This window comes from Varroa destructor, unplaced genomic scaffold (assembly GCF_002443255.2).
Source record: "Varroa destructor unplaced genomic scaffold, Vdes_3.0 BEIS01000006.1, whole genome shotgun sequence".
Taxonomy (NCBI): domain Eukaryota; kingdom Metazoa; phylum Arthropoda; class Arachnida; order Mesostigmata; family Varroidae; genus Varroa; species Varroa destructor.
This window is the reverse complement of record NW_019211459.1, coordinates 8,531,112-8,548,480: the sequence shown is the minus strand read 5'-3', so window position 1 is coordinate 8,548,480 and position 17,369 is coordinate 8,531,112. Positions and strand designations below refer to the sequence as shown.

Genomic DNA, 17,369 nt, shown 5'->3' with positions numbered 1-17,369 from the left:
AGCTGCAAGGCTGTGAGTGCAGAGACTATAGCAGCAGTCTGTTGGGGGACATGGCGCTAGCAGCGGCCCCCATTACTACGAGGAATACTAACATGGCGGCTGAAATTCGTCGTCTGCAAGACGAAGAACGAGGCAAGAATCATAGTCCATAGCAGTATACCGTCATAGTATAATCATAGTTGTGTCGTACCGCCGCCGCCGCCTGCTACTGTACGAGAACCGAGCGTGCGCTGGTGGTGTCCTGATGACTGGCCGTCACCAGGGGCGCCCCACTCAGCACCAGCCAGCCGAGAACCGAACAGCCACGGTGCAGCAGTCCACCATAATCAGGTAAGTGTGCGTGATAGACGCGAGCGACAAAGGAAACGGATATGAGCCGAAGTCGATTTGCAGAAACAGCTGCTGCACAACTGCCCATAAATTTGCACGTCGCTGGGTTCACTTGTCGCACTAGCAAACGCTCCGGAAGCACGGATATCTCTTTTGACGAACAATAAACGGCCGGCTGAGAAAATTTGACGTTTGGTGAGTGTATATGTATCTGGTTAGAGAGGCACAGGTTTAAACAGTGAAGCGGTAACAGTGAGTTTTGTGTGGGATGGACGGATTTACGTTTGAACTCAATAAAGGCAGGGTTAAGGGTGTCTGAGTGGACGATTCGGTCCGAAAGCTTTGTCCATAATGTAAACAAAGCGAACAGCAAGCTGTTCAGCTGGAGCTAATGAATAAGAAGCAATTAGCCCAGATGGAAGGTATAACGCAGCTATGGCTGAATAGCCTAGGCCCAGTTGACTAATGCTTTCGAGGCTGCAGAGAATGAAACAGGACCAAAAAATTCCCGTTCAGCGTGTTCTAACTGCGAAAATTCAAGCGGTCACTAGGTTCACTGGGTAGTCGAGTTGCCATTAGGAGTAGCTGTTTATAGCTTTGTCCAGTTGTTAGCCTTATTGCCGTATAAACCACCACTCGGTCTGTGACTGGTAGAAGGCTGATAAGATAAGAATCGGGAACAGAGAGAATGTTGGGAAGATAGCTTACTCCAGTGTTCAGGGGGACTTGCAGAAATCAGAATTTTTATTAGTTTTAGAACGTACTGGGGTCGATTGAGACGCAAAGTCAAATTTAAAACTCAACAGTGTGATACTTTAACCTTAAGATGGGACACCCAACAGCATATTAGTGACCAGAATGTGAAAGCACCACGTCGAAGTTACTTCAAGAGGCACTTAAAGCAGCTATACCCCATAAGGTGCCGTTAGTCCGTCAGTTACAACAGGCGTCGACAATCTTGAAGTTAGCAAGGGTTAGTAAAACTGGTTTTTGCCGCAGAATGCACGAAACTCAATAAAGACCGGACACTTTTTAAAAACTGAGAGGCATCGGTTGTCAACACAGCTTTATATAGTGCACTATTTTGCTGTGTTTGGATGATGCATATTTTAGATTCGTTAGTAAGGTACGCGTGTGGGGGGGGCGAAATGAATTGGATTTGTTGAAGAGAGAAAGGAAAAAAGTGGCAAACCACATAGTTCTCTCAACGAAACCCGTTCACCTTTCTTCTTTCAATAATAGAATTGACTGAAAGGCTGCCCGACGTGTCATGATACGATCTACTATCTTAATCGGGGTCAGCCGACATTCTCTTTGCTACCAAGGCTACGTGGAGGTATCCTGCAGTGCCCCCTGGGAACCACCAACCTCCAAAAGCCATCGTGCATTATACGAGTAGGACTCCAGAGCTGCGCGTGCGGTAGACCCAAGCAAACATGCGATCTAATGGAATATTAGCGGTAATAACGGTTACTGCAGGAAAAAAATAGAGTTAGGGCATTCCAGTGCATGTAAATTCCATGACCCTTCAGCGTGGAAAATGGCGATTATCTAACATGCATAGACATATTTATAGAAGCACGTTTTGACAAACTGGATGTACCTACCATTGGAATATATTGGAACCTACCATAGCATTGTGAAATGCACAGAGACAAAACGCAAATGACGCGGGCTACTGAGGAAAGTTGTCGATTGTAGGTTTTCGGTATGAGCTATGGAAACAAAAACCAGCAGAAGTTGAGTGAATCGCAGCTTTTCAGAGATCCAAAATGGCGGCAAATAAAAGCAGTCTTTTTTTTGCTTCACGAAGATAAACATTTCTGTCAATTAATTTCGGAGCAATAAATGATATTTTTGCAGGCAATTATCATACCCTAACAAATACTGCTATTTAAAGCAACAACTATACCTTTGAAGGTTTTTGGATTTACAGATATTGATTCGTTTGACGATATGATAGCTACCCATACTTCTACAGATTTTGATGGTGCTTATGTCTTAGTCCGTCCAATAATCTAATGGTCGATATCAGTGCGAAATTGATATAATTCTGAATGGAACGCGAACCGCCAACACGTGTCCTGCGGCAGAGAGCGGACGTAAATAATCTATGGCTAAATACACATTCATTGCTACAGCTTACAAGAATTTTGGATGAAGCTGGGCGGGTTAGATAGCTTCATACGAACACCTTCTACCAGACCCGTCCGCGGCTCTACAACCATGCAGGCCATTTTAGGTACTTGAAAATCAAAACGGAATAAAGTTAACCGTCTGCAGAATTGAACGTCCAAAATATTGGGTTAGCAGTTATTCTACTAGAGAAAAAAAGTGATGTAAAGTTATAACATGCTAAAGTTGCGCATTGCCCAATAGCCGAAACTTACTCGTGTGCGACCGCTGTTGTTCTCGTTGCTAAACCTCTAGGTATACAGTAACCCGATTAAGCGAAGGGTTGCGTTAGGCGCTAGTCGGCGATTTTGAAGTACCCAACATGGCCTGAACGGTAGTAGAGCCGCGGAAGGGTCTAGTGGAGAGCGTTCATATGAGGCTATGTAACGCGTCCAGCTTAATCCCAGAGTAACTATAAAAAAAAAAAAAAAAAGCAAAGCCCATCTAGCGACATGTAGGCTGTCGTCTGTCGACGACAGAAAATGTATACTTGACAGTTTTCAGCAACGGCGAAGCCTATTAACTGTACATGTTTACTGCCGTAGTGATGAAGTAGAGTCGTTGGTGCCGGTGATCCGCAGCGAACTTTTGCAGTTAAAATAATCTATAGTTAAAATGATTAATGGTCGCTATTGGATTTATAGCGTTATTTATGGCATAGCAAATCGTAATGTGTTCAGAAATGTTTCAAATTTTACGTTGCTCTATCTGATATCGTTAAGTATTGTTTCAGGCGACTGGCCTCTAGCACGAGACGAAGTGCGGCTGCTTCTGGTTGTGAACATGCACCACTTCCAGGTGTTTGTAAGTTCTGTAGACAAACATCTTTCTACTGAGCGACTACGGAATTAGTCGCGCATATAATGAGCACGAACGCGTTACTCTTTTCTGCCATTCGCAGATTAATCGTCTGTTTGAAACGTGGACTCTACGTTCTAGCCGGAGGGCAAAGGGCAAACCTCATATCAGAACAGACACCTGAGGCTAAGCGATGACATAAACACACCTATGCCGACTCAAAAAAAATCACTTTTTTTTCATTACCTGTCGCGTAATATATGTCGCTGGCGGGACTTGTATCCTTTTCGGCGAAGGGCCTAAATAAACCCTAATTCGAAGAACAACATAGAGTTTAGCTAGTGACGGCGAACGACAAGCCTTCTCTAGTCGCAATAAACGACACGTAGGCGAAATATCGTTTTCTCTCAACATAAACTGTACAGTCAAATATGTCTATTATTAATGCGTGATCACTGTACCACACGGTCAGTTATGTTAAATCATATATGGTATATAAAAATAAGCAGGTCTTCCAGGACGATAAAAATTTACACACGATAGGAAACACCAGATTATGGGTAGGTATTACGTGTATCAACCACATATTGTATATTTCGTTCTGCAGTCACGAAAGCCTTACTATTACAGACATCGATGTTAATAGATTCTTCAAGCCACCTTCACACGCGGGCGTGCCCCATGTGTACTATATTTAATTAAAAATATATTGTCCGTCCCCTTTCCTGTCAAATCTAACACATGTTTTCTATTTGGTAACTGCTTGATAAAGATTTTAGGCGTTGCATTTTTTTTTTACTAGAATATGCCTCGTTGTCTCTATTGATTTAGGGGCAGAATTAATAAGCAGTCGCGAACGAGCTGATCTGCCAAAACATTCCGTGTCGCTCTAAAAAGTCCATCTAAATCCGTCGTGTTAGGCTTCGACACAAAATAGAAACCAACAACACGACTGACAGTGACGAAACCCCTGGCATCGAACGGACCCCCACAAAAACGGAAATATCCGCCCGGAGACAGGCTGCTGCCTGCAGCGCAACGAGCTCTGATGCGACTCAACCTACCTAAGACGTATAGTAAATAGGAATGACTCATAAATGTTTGGGTTTCTTTGCTATTTTAATTTTGCCAATTAGATCGTTTAAATAATATTCACTACGAGCGAAACACTATGCATTAATGAATGAATATAGTTTCATTCACAGTTACGATCATCATCGTTATATTTGTTTGTATGAGAAAACCCGGTGCCTAACGTTAGTAGCGCAATACGTTATATGCGACCTTACGTCACCATACATATGCAAGTTCGCAGCTTACATATGTGTTAAAATTAACAAACGGAGCCAAACACTATTGCCTTCCATTATCAGTAGAAAGTAACTAAACAAAATTTGTTTACTATACTACTTTAGGTTAAAAATGCTTATGCACCACCTAGGACCTGACTGCGAACCTTGTTGGTCGCAACAAGTATCGAGATAGATTGAACTGCTATTGAATGCCTGACTGTATCGGCCCGAAGCTTTCGGATTATCCACTCTGGCTAAATGATGGTAATGTAGGTAAAGCCAGTTGTCTGAACCGCCTAAATATTATGTGTTTGATCGATCGATAGTCTCGGATTGACTTCGACTTGCTCGCCGACATAATCAAACATCAGCTGCGTAACCAGACCACCTTGTCCATTCGTCCAGTGTATGCGTTGCCCTGTGCAACCAGTGGGTCGTATGGAATAAACGTTTGCATTGCAACCCGGACGGCGAGAAGCTTCTGATGTTATTCCGAAATTGCGAGGGAGGGAATATGTATATATAGGGTGCAATATAACCCAATGATGGTTACGTGTGCGGTAGTCGTTAACATGAAAGACGCTAGTCGCAGGGGATGACCATAGGTATGACACCAGATTAATAGCAGGTAAGAGCCAGTAAGCTGTTGGTCTATTTCTTAACGTTGCTTTAATACCCTTCCCTCCATTAAGGAGAATGAATATGGAAGTTTAGAGATCGCCACAACAGGTCCTGAAGCAGCCCACTATGAAAGGTTTGACATAGAAAGATTAGAAAATGCGTGCATAGATTCTATAATCAGAAGAGTTAACAAACCATATGACTATAGGTCCTCTGTGACATTCTTATATCAGGTTCGTTCGGAGTGTTCTAACCTTCCGGCTCGATAATCGATGCTCCTTCGACCAAAATCTTCGCTCTTGATATCTCGAGGTTAGGGTCGAGTTCCCTCCCAAGGAAAAGATACATTGGGGTTTGGACATAAGAGGAGGTGCTGAACGTACTTCGCTACGAAATTGTAATTAGGACGTGAGGGAATCATTCTCCTTAACACCATGATTCCTTATAGTCCATGCTGTAGCCAGATGGAAACCTTCGAAAGAGTTACCTTCCTGAGTGCGACAACTACGACAATGCTGGCTTTCGAAAATTCTTTAGCAGTTGGAGCAGCGATGGTATAAATACGTATGTCGAATTGGGCCCCCGAAAATCACATTGCTTACGGAATTATGAAAAATACTGCTTTTTCGACACCATTTAATTAATTGTTTTAATTAGAGTCAGCTATTCGACAGGTGAGAAAGTTCTCTTTCACGTCCAGCGTGACAGGAATTACAGTCATTAACGCAAGACAATATCGCGAGCCGAAAGCCAAGCTCCATTCATTAGCGATGCGTCGCTGAATCGGATACGGCAAATCTGGATACATTTGGTTCGTGTGACACATCATATGGAACAAGTTAGTTATTTAATGATTAATTCATACTCCACACTGAATAGTAACCCAATGGATTGCCGACGGCAGTCATAGCGCGCCTTAGCAGTTTCCTTCGGATCTGCTTATGTGATGCCCGTCATCAAGGACTAGACCTTCATGAAGTCACAAACAAAGCAAGAAGTTCTAAACAACTACTGTAGCTGTTAACAATATGCAGAATCTCCAACTCTCTGACGAAGTGTGTTTACGCTCGCGTTCGAACTCAGGCCAACGTTCAGCACGCAGATGTATAACCCTCTACTCCACTATGGGAACTCAACAAGCTTGTACAAAACGTACGGTCTAGGCTCTTTTAGGTAGAGCGTACATTTTGTACGAGCTGCATATTTACGAGCAGAAAAGTATTCTACGCGACGTAAGCTAATGCTTTTTCTGTTTTCTAATAAAATATACATTACACTTTAATATGCGTTGCTGAAAGAGGTGCGGGCGCTACTAATTCTCAAGTGCTTAATCCTGCTGAGTCAGGACATAATTTAATCAAAAAATATAAATAGAAATGATTGACGAAACAAACGTTAACATTATTTTGGCTCCTATATAGAATCAGCTTCCCGTGTAAGATCCACCCTATATACGTGTTGATTTTACGACTGTGTCCCGTGATATGAATCAGCCGGTTTGTGTAGGCAACGGGTGTGCGGTGACGGCTTTTGGAACTGCCGCGAACAATCGATGCTTGATCAGCTGTCCGTTTGCCTGCTCTCTGTACGGCTGGTTGGTATAGGTGTCTTTGGGCATCTGCATCAGTACGGTTAAAGGCGTTGTCATTGATACTGACACACACTAATAGCCTGTTCTGTCAGCCTACCTGTCCTGATGGTAGCGTTGTGTCAAACCAAGTGGCTAAGCGACTGCTGCACCGTCTAAATCGAACTGCGATAGGCAGCATGTGATATGTTGCAGAAGTTGCTTTAAGGGCTAAGTAGTACGATTCGTAATAGTTTCAGTACGAAGTTACTTTGACGCTAATCTAGCTGATCATAGTTGTTGCCAACGATATAATAGTTTTTTTGCAGCTACGCAACGAAGATGGGAACGTACTTCGGTGCAAAACGACAAAGTGCTGTGCTCCCACCGTTTTCAGTGTGAGATGTTAGTGTATTTGTAGTTATGTGAACTTGAAGGAGCATAATGACTTGTTGCTGGGATATAGAAGATAACCACTTAGTGAAAGTCACCTTAAATAGAGCTTTCCCTTCGACAACATGTACATTTCCTTCATTTGTACGTAATGATTCGTTTTTTTTGACGATTTGGCATTTGTTTGACAGTGAGTGTAATGCTACTTTAAGTATATCCTGAGAGGTGCTATTTCGTGCGTCTTTCAGAAGACATGTGTGTGCGTTGTCGCTGGTAGTCTTTGCTGGCATGTTTATTTCTCTGACAGTGAGACCGTTTTTGGGGCACGGATGTCCATTTGAAATCAACCTAAGCCTCAGTCGACCCACGACCGTGGGTGGGACGTCGGGCGAAGGCCGACTTGAATTCGAAACGAGAGGCCAGTCTAAGATCAGGACGAAATTGCGAAATATATTTTTTGCTGGTTGTTCGATTAGCCTTTAGTCCATTAGATCTTAACGTGTCCCACTGGCATTTAGTGAATAGCTAGAACTCATATTGACCTCGAAAGAAGTTATGTGATGTCCTTCTACGACAAATGTTTACGTTAGAGTGATTGAGTAGCTTCTGTTTCTAGTCGCCTAATATCCATCATACACAAGAAAATTTCGTGAACCGCCTTCGAATCATTAAAAGCCAAATAGCCATTGTACCGCTAGTGTGATTAATTCATTTTTTACGGCATTTAGTTGTAGACGAGGTTGGAGAGTGCACATAATTGAATTAACGTAGCTTGTAAATTCACGACAAGAAAGCCAAGCTTTTATGATCTCCCGTGGGATTTTAGCACTTCCATAATACTCTAGATATTTTGTTCACATAATCGTTTTAGAGCTTTTTACGACTAAAAATGATAAGGAGATGCAAGTTCTTCAAAGTAAACAAGTTAACTTTTATTCTAGAGTTGCAAACCTGTATGCAGCACTGAGCAACATGGGAAGCATTAAAATTCTGACATTGACTTACTTAATACCGAGACACTTAAGATATTAGAAAAAAAAAAAGCTGGCCTTATTCTTGTAACTACATTTTAAGAGGTAACTAAAGTAAACATTTGCAATCAACACTTCGTGCAGTGTCTGTGCTCGTCTTCACTCGCTTAAAAATCGATTCTTTTGAAGCTATTTCTTTAGTTCTATAACTGTACATACTAAAGGTCTAAAAAAATGAAAAACTAGTTTTTTTTTTTTTTAAATGTTTTCAGACTTTGTTTCATGATGTAGCAAATAGGTTCATTAGGATCTTTTGTAAATTCAGTTGTGCAGTGTTTCTATTATTGAAAAGGTCTATTGATCCAAAACGAATTAGCATTTACACTGATTATTACCGGGTATCCTCATAACCATATCTGTGCTTTTACGAAAAAGAAAAACCTTATTTTTCCACAGGGTAGAGTTCTAATAGGCGTACGCCAAATTCTCTTAGTTACACTTGTCGTGTGGTATATATCGTTGGTAACGTTAGAAAGAAAGTGACCTTTGCTTAACCAAAATCATATACAAATCTTATATATTATATGCATTACTTGCATATGTTGCTTTACGTGACATCACAGCGCGGGACTGGTGCCTTAAAAAGTTTGGCATGTTAGGTTGCCCCCCATAGGCAACTATCGTTGTTTTTTTTCATCTCTAAGCAACTTTTTTTTCCTCTGCCACGTTTCTAATAATGATCTTAGCTCGCCGGCTATAGCTAGCATTTGCGGTTACCCTTCAGCGTGCTTTGACAGGACAAGTGAACGGCTCTGCTGACGCGTTCCACCACGAGCCGCAAGTATGTCTTCTGTAAAGGTGAGTATCATTTCGAATGTTCGTTACGTTTTAACGTCGAACAATTGATTTATTGCGTTTCTCAGTATTTTTCTCGATCCCAGTTAACTACCTTCCTGTATTACTCAGCATTTCTTTAGTTGTTTTTTAGATTTATCTTCGGCGCCCGTTGTAACTAAAATTATCGACCCATACAATGTTCTAGATATTTAGGAAATGAGCATAAAACTAACCGGCTCAATTGTTCGGTATAGAGCAGTAATGGCAAAATATTCACTGAAACCTATACAGGTGGCTGTTCGTGTCCGGCCGTTCAACAAACGGGAAATCTCCCGTGATTGTCGGTTGATCATTCAGATGAAAGATAATACAACAGTGATCGAGAATCCTAAGGATAACACATTTAAAAGCTTCAACTATGATTATTCGTATTGGTCATCAAACGTAAGTATTATCAAGAAGAGAAAATCCACTTACTATTGACAGACGAAAGAGAAGCATCGTTGAATAACCAAAGGGGCACTTTTTCAAACAATGCAGGCTTATGAAGATGTCCCATCTATTGTCGTCAAATAACCCTTTAGTACCTAACCTAACCGAACATCACTCTTTTTGGGGTGTAAAAATTTGTTGCTATAAGTATCCTGTATCTGGACTCAGAGCAGAAATATATTCACGAGGCTTGATATGCCACGAGGATTATTTAGTGGAAAGTCTTATTTTGAAAATTATGTGAAGCTCTGTTTGTTCAGTGATGAATGACAGAGATAAATATTTTATTTGACTTTTATATCTTATATGGACCCTAGACACGGTAGCTGTGTGGAGCTCAAGGTTTGTAAAACAGGTATTTTTTACTGTATTAGTACAGAAGTCTTACCATAGTAAGACTTGAACGCCTTAACTGCCCGTCAAGCGTTCCTCTACTGTCAATGTTGACATGTCACGAAGCAACCCACTAAGTACCGAGAAATTAGAAGCGGACTTCGTATCTATACCTTCATAGCTGTACCATAGCACCACTCGTAAATATGGTTATGCTGTCGCAGTAAAGTCTACTGATATTAATCATTGGCCGAAACCGAATTATCTGAACCTGTAGTTAGTTTATCTAAACTATACCTCTTGTGGTACATTATAATATTGTTAGCACACTCTGTTATAGAGTGTGTTGGTGTCGATTCATCCTGCTTTATAGAAGCAGAAGGAAGAACGAAATTAAAATCAAGCTTACACTCCCGCATTAAGAGTTTCTTATTGCTTGAACGCTTTTGCTGATTTTGAAAAATCTAGCGCAGTTTATTAGTGACTAATTTCTCGCGCTGCAAAGGTGTTTCAGGGTGTAGACTTTGCTTGCAGGCGCGCACGTTTTTGTCCTTAGACGAGTTTCTTACATTGTCGCTGCCGCTGTTGATATTGAAACTCGTCATGTTTCGTCTTCCTCACTTAGCTGCCGTTTTGCTCCTGTCTGGTGGACGTGCATCTCCTCGCTGTCTCATAGAGTATTTGTGAGAGGTCCATGACTCAGAGCGCTAGTCAGAATCGAATTAAATGTCTAGTTGATAATGTTAGAGGCGTCCGCCTGACTGGCTCCAGTGACGTCATGGCCTGCCCTTTTCCCCTATTCAGTAGGTCTAGCTCCTTCGCTCTCTCTCTACGACACCCCGTTCTGTCCTCTTTCTAATCGTGGCCTACGTTCCCGGTTTGCACACCAGCTAGGAGCGTTTTTCTGTTCCGTTTGTAGATGACACAAAGCCCACCTGTCCTTGTGCGCGTTTGTCGGCTTGCGGGTCTTCTAGCTCTGAGTTATCCGTTTGTCTCTTCGGGGAGCAAGGCCTACAGAGGCCTGTGGAAATCGCTAGGCCTATAAGTTTATGTAGTGTTGTATACGAAACTTCCGACAACCTCAATCCGTCTATTTGACTTTGTAGAGCATTCGCATATAGGTGAACCTTGGCCAATGATGCTTGCTAGTGGCGTCCTTCAATTGCCATATCAACTCTGTGTGTATTCATACGCATAGAACTAGAAGGCAAACCAACTGATATAGTCGGTTTACTGGCAACATTCTGTGACGATAATGAAAAGTTTACGAGAGTGATTATGATCCACGATCCTAATTAGCTAGAATTAACGTAAATGACGACGGGGCAAGTTTTGTATAGCTGAGAAAACAGTTATTGGCATACACAACAAAGTTGAATAAAATACGCTGGCGTAACTGTTATTTGAATGTTAAGTTGGCTCAGAGCAATGTGGTACCACAGAAGGGAGACCAGTGCATACAAGCTAGGGTGCTGCTTTTTTTTGCGAATAACTGTAATCGAATTATATATAGGATAATAGCGGTATCTTCCAAATAGTGCTTCAAAACTATGGCGAGCTGTCTTTTTTGCTGCTATTATAGTACGTTATGAAGGAACTTCAACTGTGAAACTTCCTTTGTTTGCGTTCTAGGAGTCTGAGTCAGTTACAACATTTCTTATTTAGTTAGAAAGACGGCCGTTTTACTGAAAAGTACATATAATTAATATTAAAATATCCAAAATGTAAATATGTATGTGCTACAGTAAGTTGTATTCCTTTATGCATCACTTTTTTTTTAACATACACGTATGCCCTTTAGGTTAGCAGGCAAGGACCCCACATAAGAACATCATATGATCCCTTTTCGGTATGTATTAGCGATAATCACCCACAGGCTTGTTTTCGTGTATCTCATTCAATCAATTACAGACGGAAGATGCTCATTTTGCCGGTCAAGATCAAGTGTACGCAGATATTGGAGAAGAAATGTTACAACACGCGTTCAATGGGTATAATGTATGTATTTTCGCGTACGGCCAGACGGGAGCTGGGAAAAGTTACACAATGATGGGTCGCAGTGAGGCTGGACAAGAGGGCATTATTCCGCATATCTGTAAAGACCTGTTTAATAAAGTCCGGAACGATACATCTGATATACTTTACTCAGTTGAGGTACGTTTGGCAATATATGGGCATCATGATTTAGTTGTTCTAGACGAGTCCACCTTTTCATCTAAGAGTTTGTGATATTTATTTAGTGTAGAAATATCGCAGTATTATTAATATTATTTTTTGAGTTTAGACAATGTTTGTTTGATGCAGCTGGTCCAAAAATAAAGGATTACGAAAAAACAAAAGGCTCTATAATTAAAATTCCACGCTGTCATTAGCACTAATTAGGGTAACTAATGCTTACTCGATCCTTAGGCTTGTATACTCTACATTAGCATGCTGTTCTATCGTTACACACATATGCAGGTGTCTTACATGGAAATCTACTGCGAAAGGGTGCGCGACCTTCTTAACCCACAAAATAAGAATAATCTACGGGTGCGAGAGCATCCTTTAGCCGGACCCTACGTCGAGGATCTTAGCAAACTGATAGTAAAAGACTACGAAGACATAAACAATCTTATGGATGAAGGTAACAAAGCGCGAACGGTAGCAGCCACTAACATGAACGAAACATCATCTCGTTCACATGCTGTCTTTACAATCATGTTCACCCAACGGAAAAAAGATGAACAGACCGGATTAGTCAGTGAAAAGGTATGATAAATCGCCGCTATGCCCAGTCAAACACGCAATCATAATGAGTCGCATTGCACAATTAAAACAAGATGTGTATCGTTCTCCAATTGATTTATTATTAGTTTGCAAGGGAGAAAATGTATCACTGTTAAACACTTGACATTATTAGCTACATTCGTCTCTTTTTCTTCTACTTATTGATATTGTTCAGGTGAGCAAAATTTCACTGGTTGACTTAGCCGGCAGTGAACGGGCAGATTCAACCGGAGCGCAGGGCACCCGACTTAAAGAGGGAGCCAATATCAACAAATCGCTAACGACATTAGGAAAAGTCATTTCTGCATTAGCCGAGCTGGCCGCCAATCGCGGCGTGGCCGGTAAGAACCGGAAGAAAACAGATCATATTCCGTATCGAGACTCGGTACTGACTTGGCTACTTAAGGAAAATCTTGGAGGAAATTCAAAAACGGCCATGATTGCGGCCGTATCCCCTGCTGACATAAACTATGACGAAACGCTCTCGACACTCCGGTACGCAGATCGTGCTAAGCAGATTGTTTGCAAAGCTGTGGTGAACGAGGACGCCAACGCCAAGATGATCCGAGAGCTTAAAGAGGAGATCGCCAAACTCAAAGGCTTGCTGGTGGCTGAAGGCATTCACATTGATGATATGAATAATGTAGTAGCGCAAGGCAGCCCCAAGCAGCGGCGCCGTCTTATGTCCGGAGCTACCGAGGACAAGATCGAACAGCTGCAGGAGAATGAGAAATTGATCGCTGAACTCAACGAAACGTGGGAGGAGAAACTACGAAAAACCGAAGATATCAAAAGGCAGCGCGAAGCTGTTCTAGCTGAGATGGGTCAGTAGTATAATTTCTATTGTTAAGTTTTTATAAAAAAACTTAACAATAGAAATATATATATATATATATATATATACTGACACTCATCATTAGGTTTTGTTTATAAAACTGTATGTAAAAAAGCAGATATTTCAAAGGAACTTTTTGGGAGTGCTAGAAGTGTTACTCCTGACGCATCCACCGTGATCACATTTCCGATTTAAGACCTCAACCACTAATTAGATACTTTAAATATAATCTTTCTTTTACCTGCAAATAACTTTCTCATGGTAATCGTGCGTTAAACGATATTGGTAAATGTAAACCTTCTAACGCAAGCTAGAAATTTTAAAAGTGCAGGGGCGCTGAAAAATTCAAATCAGCAAAATAGCTAAAAAATTCTAACCGTTGAAATTTATTTAGATCGCCCAATAGGCATTCATTTTATTAATTTTTGTAGTGAAAACGTAGGTGTATCAAGCATGTTTCTTGGAGAAATTTTGATGCATTTCCGAACCCTCAAAATCTAAGTTATATTGGGGATCTCCGGTTTGTCTCATAAAATTTTGATTTTTCAGAAAGCGCAAAAAAAATTATTAAAAACCTAGACCGTCAATTTCGGGCTAAAAGTGAGGCCTTTAATCACGGTGGATGATTTGTCCAGCATGTACAGACTGTGCAATAGCTCATCTTTACTCAGATTCTAGAAATGACGTACTGTTTTTGGTAACGACGGGCACGGTGTTTCGTTCTAGAATAAACAGGTTTTTGCCTGGTACCACAAGCAGCGGATGAATACATACGATAAACGACCCGATATACATATAATGTGTTGATAGACGTTACGCTCATAGAATGGTGTGATCAAACAGGTAAACTCAAGTTCCTCCAGCTTTTCCTCTTCAATTGGTCGTTGATTATCAAAGTGTATTTATACATATGTGTGTTCCATGATTTATTTTGTACTGCAGGTGTAGCACTGAAGGATGACGGCGATACGCTTGGTGTATTCTCACCGAAAAAGACCCCCCATCTAGTGAACCTCAACGAGGATCCGCTAATGTCCGAGTGCCTCCTCTACTATATTAAAGATGGATTGACCCGGGTAGGCCGACCGGATGCCAATGTATCGCAAGATATCAAGCTAACCGGAACCGAGATACAGAACGAACATTGTACATTCGAAAATCACGAAGGCGTTGTAACGCTCGTACCTTGCGCTGGCGCTACAGCGTTTGTGAACGGCAAAGAGTTGTTGCCAGGCGACCAAGCTGAGCTGCGTAGCGGTATGCGTGTAATTCTTGGCAAATATCACGTGTTCCGATTCCAACACCCAGAACAGGCTCGGGAATGTCGCGGTCGTTCGCCTACCGACGAACAAACTGGAGAACCGGCAGCAGTTGACTGGACGTTCGCTCAACGAGAGCTTTTGGAAAAACAAGGCATTGATCTTAAGCTCGAGATGGAGAAGAAACTTGTTGCTATTGAAGAGCAATATAAGCGTGAAAAAGAAGAAGCCGATCAACATTTCGCCGAAGAACGAAAGAATTACGAAGCGAAAATCGAAAGCCTTCAACGTCAGGTTGAAGAGGTATCTATGATGTCATCAATGGCCTCATCGTATGCGCTGTCGTCGTTCCTTGAAGGCCCAGAAGAGCCAACGCCTGTCGAAGAGTGCTTTGAACCCTTAGATGAATCACAGTTACGAATCGCACGGTGGGCATTTGACAAATGGAAAATCCATCAGTTTACGTCGCTCCGAGACGACTTGTGGGGCAACGCGATCTTTCTGAAAGAGGCAAATGCCATTAGTGTCGAGCTTAAGAAACGAGTACAATTTCAGTTTGTTCTTCTTACTGATACGCCGTATTCTCCATTACCGCCTGATATGTGTCCGGCAGATGGACGCAAAACAATTGTGGCCGTTGAGGTACAGGACATGAAGAACGGGGCAACGCACCACTGGACTCTCGAAAAGCTTAGACAGCGGCTAGAACTTATGCGCGAAATGTATCAGAGTGAGAACGAAAGCTCACCGACCGAATGCGAGCCACAGGGCGATCCCTTCTACGATCGTTTCCCTTGGTTCCGTATGATTGGCCGGGCCTTCGTCTACCTTACGAACTTGATGTATCCGAACGTAGCATTAGTGCAAACCGCAGCCGTGGTTAATGAAAGAGGTGACGTTGTAGGCTATCTCCGCATCGCTGTACAGGCTGGAACTGCGGGCGATGAACAGCCTGCCGGCGTACGACAATTTGCACGAATCCGTTTCGGAGACGAAGCGAGCAGTGGTGGAGTGCATCAGGGCGTCGAGTCAGATGACGCACGAATTTCTGGCGATGAGCGGGAGCGCGTTGTTGAGGGACGTGGCGAGGAAGACATCGATAAGGACGCCGATAAGGGTTTGTAGAATAGGAGGTATTATTTGGTTGTGAACCGTGTGTTTATTAGCTTTATTTCTCTGATAAGCCGTTATATGGCAGGAGATTGGGTATTTGTATTGCGTATTCAATTTCCTATATGTCTTCATAAGCGTCGACAATACTTTAAATACAGCAAAATAATTTTGTGTGTAATTTCATCATGTCTTTTTGTATCTTGCTTATTAGATACCAGCGAGGCAAGAGGCGAAATCGAGGAGGATGCCGGGAGTCAGCTTCCACAGCATCTCAAGCTCGGCTCCGAGTTTACTTTTCGCGTCACTGTTCTCCAGGCAGTCGGTATATCACGCGAATACGCGGATATTTTCTGCCAATTCAAGTAAGGGGAATGTTTGGTTTGTAATGTTTACCACAATATATAGATATATATGTACACATATTTCATCTAAAATGTTACATAAATATGAAACTGTTATAATCTGACCATCTAAAAACAATGGAGCGTATGCTTGAGTGTACCACTATGCTATATTTTTTGTACTGCCTTAATAATTGCAGCTGGTTGACACGATTCAATATGGCTTTTACTTTATTTGAGACTTTTTATTTTCCTCTGTATTGGTCTTTGCAGCTTCCTGCATCGACACGATGAGGCGTTTTCGACAGAGCCTCTCAAAAATACAGCTAAGGGTCCACCACCTGGTTTCTTTCACGTACAAAATGTAAGTTCGTCAACCCAGATCTACTCTGGGATAGAGGTAACTATTTGCCGACACTTGCTTCAAACACTCATGTCGGAACGACCCTAAAATATGCTGATCTTCGACTAACATGTAGTACTGCTTTCTAATGGCACTAATATATTTATATTTAGATAAACCTAGGGCTACTTAAGTGTAAGACGTTTATTATTGGTAGCCATAAATAGCTAGTAAAGAAAACGAAGCAGCTTACGGAACTCACCATCAAGAAAAAATGTCTTAACCTGAAGCTTCATTGACCGTATTCGTTTAACGTTTTGTGTTGTGACTACAGATCACAGTGACGGTAACTCGAGCGTTTGTGGCATACATCTCCAGTCGGCCAATTGTGTTTGAGGTCCTAGGTCACTACCAGGCACACCCGCTGCATCGCGACGCGTGCTCAGAGGGTACAGCCCCAGCAAATCCTCCAGGATGTCCAGCCACTCCCCAACGTCAACCACCGCGGCGAATGTTTCCCCGCACTCTGCCCATATCACAGCCCGTGCGCTCGCCTAAGTTCGGTGTCGTTCCGCAGGCAAGGTATTATGATACTGGCCAGCCAAGCATAGCAGCACACCATCGTCCTTTCGCTGTCTCGTTTGTCTTTTTATCATTTGTATTAAGTCTTTCTTCGTTCCCCATGTGCAGTCATCTCGTGGTCGAAACCATTCGATGTGTTTTTATAATAACCGATCGAAAACGTTTGTTTTTTAGTTGTTTTTCCAGTAATCAGTTTTTCAATCATCATATGCTTATGACAGCTTCCGGCATTGTCTTCCTGGTTTTGTGTGATTAAAGCTTAACAAGAATGCGCCTGCTCTGCATTATATTCTATGCAGCTCTTTATAGCCCTGCTTA

The 17,369-nt window shown here is 42.0% G+C and overlaps 1 protein-coding gene across 11 annotated transcripts in view; it reads left to right on the top strand.

Annotated features, from left to right (window-relative positions):
- Nucleotides 1-189: 189 nt before the first annotated feature.
- The window catches only part of unc-104 (kinesin family member unc-104), a 28,659-nt gene continuing 11,479 nt past the window's right edge, over nt 190-17,369 (top strand). For 4 of the 11 annotated variants that reach the window (XR_015316257.1, XR_015316249.1, XM_022809982.2 and 1 more), the window contains exons 1-11: nt 190-330; nt 3,239-7,320; nt 8,894-9,005; nt 9,276-9,428; nt 11,721-11,963; nt 12,270-12,560; nt 12,754-13,402; nt 14,356-15,789; nt 15,997-16,147; nt 16,400-16,490; nt 16,804-17,051. Coding sequence is in view for 2 of the 11 variants with exons in the window: in XM_022809982.2 (XP_022665717.2) it covers nt 8,991-9,005; nt 9,276-9,428; nt 11,721-11,963; nt 12,270-12,560; nt 12,754-13,402; nt 14,356-15,789; nt 15,997-16,147; nt 16,400-16,490; nt 16,804-17,051 (3,275 nt within the window). In the remaining 9 variants the exon portion in view is untranslated. Of the gene's footprint in view, nt 331-386; nt 526-3,227; nt 7,321-8,893; nt 9,006-9,275; nt 9,429-11,720; nt 11,964-12,269; nt 12,561-12,753; nt 13,403-14,355; nt 15,790-15,996; nt 16,148-16,399; nt 16,491-16,803; nt 17,052-17,369 lie in introns of those variants that run through there. The other 7 variants (XR_015316252.1, XR_015316251.1, XR_015316250.1 and 4 more) reach the window with 7 other exon arrangements.